The sequence below is a fragment of the Salvia splendens genome, chromosome 19 (genome assembly GCF_004379255.2).
Source record: "Salvia splendens isolate huo1 chromosome 19, SspV2, whole genome shotgun sequence".
In the NCBI taxonomy this organism is placed as follows: Eukaryota; Viridiplantae; Streptophyta; class Magnoliopsida; order Lamiales; family Lamiaceae; genus Salvia; species Salvia splendens.
In genome coordinates, this window is record NC_056050.1 from 26,391,671 (window position 1) to 26,398,472 (window position 6,802).

A 6,802-nucleotide genomic window follows, 5' to 3' on the forward strand; every position below is an offset into this window, starting at 1 on the left:
ACTTATTAGATGGGGGAGAAAGGTCTTACTACCTGATATCGATAAGTGATGACTCAGAATCTCCAACTTATTAGATTGGGGAGAAAGGTCTTACTACCTGAGATACACTTCATCGTCTAATGTCAACATCAATTAGTTATAATTGAAAACGTAAGTTTGAAATTCATTTTAGGTTTGAATTAAATATCCAACAACATGACATTTTGAGCAAAGTGATTGATATTCTTGGCCGACTGATCAAGTCAAGTATATAATACTGTGCATAAATACTTTAATCCATCTAAAACAAGTATATATACTTCTACTGTTTACGAAGTTTTTGCCATGTCTTAACACATTCTCTCCTTAAAAATCTGGTGTCGCTCACTCACATTCAATTGCATCACTGAATAGGGAAAATATTCAGAGGCACTTCCGCATTTCGTCGACTTCTCTTGCCTTAGGTTGGTATTTTTTTAGTTAATGTCTCTTTTTTTGTTCTAATTGAATATAGACATAGCATATAACCAAATAATTAGTATGCTAATTTTATATTCCATAGGAAAAGCTTTGGCTAGATTGGTGGCTGCATAAATAGAAAAAGATAGAAGCTAATAACAAGCCAAGTTTTATAGGAAAAACTAAAACAGGGCAGCTTTGCAAAGTTTTCTAAATTTTTCTTGTGCGAGGGATTCACTCTCATCCTCTGATCAGATTCCCAGATCCATGGTTTTCGGGGAATTCGATGTACAGTTGATATATGATTTTATAAGTAGCGCTCAATCTGAGTGATCTTGTGTCTTCTATATATACGAGTGAATAAAATAACGGGGCATTTAGTTATAAGTTGTAACTGTGAGGGAGTTGTTACTGTGTTTTAGTAGTTGTGTGCTATTGTTTGATGTTATTAGAGTGTCCACAATAGTCCAGTCCGGAAATAACTGTGGTCATCCAATGATGTTGATACGGTCCCGGACCCCCCTGTTACGGGATCGGCAGCAGACGTGACGATGGAGTCGGAGCCGGGCGGAAGAGAGACAGAGGAGCAGCGGCAGCCGCAGTCTATCGCGGCGACGAAGCCGGCAAGGAACAGACGACCGCCGGAGAGGCTAGGCGATTTTGTGTCCAAATAGGAGTAGATGTTTCCTTTTTTGTTCTTTTATTTTTGCGTCTTTTATTTCAAGAATATTAGTCTTTTATCTTTTATTTTGCATTTAATTCGAGCGTAATTATAAGCTCCGTCGGGTTTTTTTGTTGGTTCTTTCCCGATGTAGGATTAGGTCGAACCAAACCTAGGGTCCCTAGAATATAAATAGGGCTATTTTGTTCATAACTTCTCATGAATGAAAATATTATTTGCCCAACTTCTTGTTGACAAAACACGCCCAACCCTAGATTGTGAGCTGCCCGACGGGAAGAATCCCGCGCACAGCCGAATCTTGATTCCGCCGACCCTACGATTGGGCGCCGGAAAGTTCAACCTTCGACGAGCGGGTTCGTCGACGTTTGTTAAGGAGAAAGACCTTAACAGATGTTCACCTATAATATTTTTTACTATTAATGCAATTTACATAGGACTAAGCTAAGTAAAATAACTTAGTTTGTAAAATAACAGAGTACAAGAATCGATCTAGTGGAACCAACACTCCATGTGATAAAGTTCCCTGCTGTAAAATTAGACAGTATAAATCACATAAATTATGTTAAGAGTCCCCATAATATGTAATTACCAACATAAATTTCATCATGATTCTATAAAATATCACAACATTGTTCACGAAGAAGAAAAAGACTTAAGAAATCCGCCGGATGATCTCCAAACATGACATCCAACGCCAAAACTCTGAAGCTATACACATCACATTTCCCTGTAACAACTATTGTGAAGGCCAACTCTGCATCCAACTAACATGTCATCGTCACTACTAACAGGAGTACGTTGCTGCTCGAAATGTTTCTGTGTAGCATAAGAGGTTTGCAATCGTGATGCATGTAATGCCCTTCACCACATTTACCCTCTTCTTCCGATTTAAATCCACAGCTTCTTCTTCATCCTTCAACACCCTAAAGAGGCTTCCTCTTTCCGTGTGGTCGTAGATGAGAAACATGCTCCGTTGGTGCACACAAAAGCCGAAAAGCTTGACAATATGGCGATGGCGAATCTGAGAGAGAAACCTTGGCTTCATTCCTAAAAGAGGAGTCGAAAGAACTCAGACATTGCCCTTAAAGCTTGTGATGATACCTAGTATTTTTTTTATGTATACTCTCCCTGTCCGTCATTTAAAACACGTTTTGACTCGACACATGTTTTGATAGACAAGTGGAGTACATATAAAATTTCTAGTCAAGCAGCCACATTAAAATTACGTAGGAAAGTCAATGGTCTTGACATATTGCATTTGGCACTAGTTAATCACAATTGCAGAAAGGGAGAAAATTAAAGAGAAGAGAATTGCAGCAATTGTGATTGACTGGACACAATAAGCATAAAAAATTTATTTCCCGTATGCGTATAGCTTTAGAAATTAAAAGTTTCTAGTATATACCAAATCTAAGAAGCAAGCAAACAAACTAATTAGCATCTTACATGAATATAATTCTTTACTTGGTCAACATTGCCAAATAGTACTATCGAGTGTTTGTCTACCTACTTTGTTGCATGAAAAGAATTACTCATTTAATATACTTTGGGTTTGGCTACAAGTTTTAGTGCCTTACTCATAGAATATATTAGAAACAAATGTTAGAATATTCTTCTATAATGAGGTGAAAATATGTAACACATCTTACTTATTACCGAATAATAAATATGGACGCAGTTTTCAAAAGGAACAAGGAAACATGTAATTTTCTTATAAGTAATGTGCAGATGACATTTGAAGAAAGTGGATGTAGTGATATTGGATTCATATTCTTGGCCGACTCACCAAGTCAAGTATATATATATACCGTACATGATTTTTGTGAAAGTAGCACGCATCATTATTCCATCTAAAACATTCATGTATATATATTCCAAGTTGTTGGCATGTCCTAACACATCTTCTCCTCACTCACATTCAACTGCATACATACATACACATTCAATTGCATCACTGAAGAGGGAAATTATTCACAAGCATTTCCGCATTTCGTCGACTTCTCTTACCTTAGGTTGGTATTTTTGAGTTGATCTCTTTTAATCGAAGTTGTTGTTCATCTTTTAACACCACCTCTCTCTTTTTTCAGAATCACAGTTGGTATGGAGGGCGATTGGCATTTCAGTCATGATCATCCATTAACTTCTTTTGTAGTAAATGATAAGGAAGTGGATGAGAGTGATAACTTTCATTCTTGCAAAATTTGTGGTTTGCCAATTCTATCTGCTCCCTCCTACACTTGCACCTTTGTTGCTTGTGATTTTTTTCTGCACGAATCATGTGCACACAAATTCCACCAAAAATTTATCCATCCCAATCATTGGCCGAGTTATAAATATCACACGCTTCGTCTCGAAGAAGGAAGTCCCAATTTCACATACCAATGTGAGGATTGCAATTTTGAAATGCATCCTCTCTCTGCAGTGGATGGTGTTGAGATCAAAACGAAACACAAGAGCCATTCACCTCACCCTCTCATGGCTCATTGTAGAAAGAGTTTGTCTATGTGCGATGGCTGTGGCGGGGAACATGATGGTTTCTTCTTCTCGTGCCAACTCTGTAATTTCTGGATTCATCAAAACTGCACCATACTACCTACCGCTCTCAAACTCTTCTCTAATCCTGAACCTTACCTTCTCGCTTATTCTATTCCTACCCATATCCGAACAATTGAGTGCATAGTTTGCCACCAACCCTTGCTTCTTTCCCATAATGCCATCTATTTTTGCCCACCAACTCTGAGATTTTCTCATGTCAGATGTGGACTCGAGAATATTCAATCCAGTACGTCAAAATAGTGTACAACTCATTCAGTCAACTTCATATACTGATATCACAATCTATTAACTCTGCATTCATTCATTGCAGAAACAAGACTAAAGTTGATCCAACTGCCAGACGACGAGTTGGGCACATTTCCAAGTTTGGAGTTCCGTGCACTCTCGCAACCTGAAGAGGGTCCTAGTGGTGAAGATGCGAAGCTTGCAATTGAGAACTTTCACAAGCAGCCTTTGATCCTAGTTGGTGAAGATGATGAGGATCATGATTATAAAAAACTAGTGTGTGATATATGCATACAGACCATAGCTATTCCATCTCAGTTTTACAAATGCTCTCAACAAACTGGTGGCTGCTCTTTCCTTGCCCATAAAGTCTGTGTAGAGCTTCTCCCCCTTCTCAACTTTGGGATTCCAGATGATGTAACCAGCGATGTATTAAAGGCACAACCTTGTCCGCGCCCGAACCTATGGTTCTTCAGTTCAATATATTTCTGTTTTTTCTGCTCTCTTCCTTGCAATGGACCTTGCTACTTCTTTTCTGAGTCTGAACATCCTTTGTATGATGTCCCCTTGATGATGGATTTGTCGTGCATGGCTGCTCCAAGCATTATAAAGCACAACTCACACAGCCAACACCTTCTCTTTCGCACCGGCCGCCATTCGCGAGCCTCCTCCATCAGTTGTTGTTCCCGCGGCTCCACCATTCTTGATGTCTATAGGTGCATTACATGTGATTTCTACATTCATATAAGATGCGCCTTACTACCAAAGAGGGTTCATTTTCATATATTCGATCAACATCCTCTGCATTTGATCACCACTGGTACTACTGATCATGACATCTGCGAGGTGTGTGAGGAAGGTATAGAGTGCAAGTATTGGTTCTACCGATGTGCAAAATGTGACTACTCTTTCCACATAAACTGTATTCCCTCGCTTGGCTATTTGTCCAAAATCAAGTTCGGAGGCAAAAGTAGCATGCCTTGTCACTCTCATCCTATTACACTTAAACGAATGCTTACTTACGGAAGAAATGAGAGGTGTGGGTATTGTCACCAAATCATTCCGGGATTGGTAGACCAAGCTGCTTTCTCCTGTTCACAATGCGATTATTGGATTCATTTTTCTTGTGCGAGGGATTCACTCTCATCCACTTATCACATTCCCAGATCCATGGTTTTCGGGGAATACGATGTACAGGTGATATATGATTTTATTAGCTGTCAATCTGAGTGATCTTGTGTCTTCTATATATGTATGAGTGAATAAAATACAAGCCTTTCTTTGCAAAGCCTTTTAACGGGGCATTTAGTTGTAAGTTGTTACTGTGTTTTGTGTGCTAATGTTTGATTTTATTATGGACTACTACAAATGTTACTTATGCATCACACATTCCATAAGAACATGTGTGATGTGTTTGATTATTAGTAATATAGTGATATTCGAAGAAGAGTTGATCCATCCCAATCATAGTCTCGAAAATGGAAGTCCCAATTTCACCTACAAATGTGAGGATTGTGACTTGGAAATGCATCCGCAATGCTTGGTGTTGAGATTAAAAGCAAACACAAGAGCCATCCACCTCAATCAATCTGAACAATGCATAATTTGCAACAAAGCCCTGCTTCTATTTCTGTCCCCAAACCATCATATTTGTAATTGTTCATGTCAAATTCAATCCAGTAAGTACGGATGGGATCATTTTATATAACTAATTCAGTCCAGACGACCTACATAATATTAGTAACATGCTAAAGAGAAACATGCTCTCTTGGTGCATACAAAAAAACAAAAAGCTTGACAATATGGCAATGGAGAATCTGAGAGAAGAGAACCTTGGCTTCATCTCCTTCAAATCTGTGAAGCTTCTTAACGGCAACAACATTATTCATATATATATTCCAAGTTTTTGCTATGTCTCAACACATCTTTGTCTCCGACGAGGAAGTCTGATAAGGGTATTTCCCTTATCACGATGCCGGAGACGATAAACAAGATAAAAGTGAAGTCCCGGGAGACGGAATCCCATCGACAACTCAAGCTTAAACAAAGTGCGTAAAATAAAACAGAAAGAAACGTAAATTCATAAATTCATTCATTCGATGATTGAAAGGAATAACAATGGCACCTATTTATAATGCTAATGACCCTAACTTAAGGAAAAAGAAAATATCCTAAATATATATGGAAAAGATATGACAAATCACTAATTAACTAATTAATAAAGATATGGGGATCTTCATATAGATATGCACGTATCAACTCCCCCACGGTTAAAATCCATCTTGCCCTCGAGGTGGGAACCACGACACAATGAAGAACATCGCGAACATAAGCTTTGGCGAGATATTCCCTCCTGGATCATACGCCAAGTCAGACTCCTCTTTGTCAATATTTTCATCATATGGCTGATTGCGCACTCCTTCTGAACCAATTCTCCAGTCTTTTGCTCTTCCATTTCCACTTCAAGGTCGTGCTCTTTTATCTCGATTGCAACAAGGCTCTGAATCTCCATCTTCTTGTTTTTTCTCGGCTTCTCAAGCAGCACCCTTAAATATTTTTCCTTCTTCTCTAACTTAGATTTAAGATCTTCATATTTTATCCCTTTCTCGATCAGCTTTGAAAAATCCTTGTTAACCTCTTTTTCAGCAGAGTCATTCTCTTTCTCATTCTGCTTCAACATCCTATTAAGTTCTATCAACCTCTTCTTCCTCGCACAAAGTTTTTCTTCACCATCGGGCAGATTCACATCCTCCTCTTTCTCCCTTGAGCTTGAGACAAATAATGGGGTTGTCATCGACAGCGGTTGCAAGGGCTGCCAAGGTCTTGGTGCGGCATGGTAGGGCGGCAGCTCAATAGACGATGATGTGCTTTGCTGCTGCGGTGCTCCTTGGTGGTAAAGCT

General features: G+C 38.9%; 1 protein-coding gene across 2 annotated transcripts; it reads left to right on the forward strand.

Annotated features, from left to right (window-relative positions):
* Positions 1-315: 315 nt before the first annotated feature.
* On the forward strand, positions 316-5,189 carry LOC121779605. Of its 2 annotated transcripts, none has more exons than XM_042176948.1 (3): positions 316-443; positions 3,208-3,902; positions 3,987-5,189. In XM_042176948.1, exons 2-3 carry the CDS (start codon positions 3,221-3,223, stop codon positions 5,132-5,134), a joined length of 1,830 nt encoding a protein of 609 aa, XP_042032882.1. In that variant the 5' UTR covers positions 316-443; positions 3,208-3,220; the 3' UTR covers positions 5,135-5,189. The 2 variants fall into 2 exon arrangements, with proteins under 2 accessions (XP_042032882.1, XP_042032881.1); XM_042176947.1 differs by lacking the exon at positions 316-443 and adding an exon at positions 2,524-3,132.
* The last annotated feature ends 1,613 nt before the right edge of the window (positions 5,190-6,802 follow it).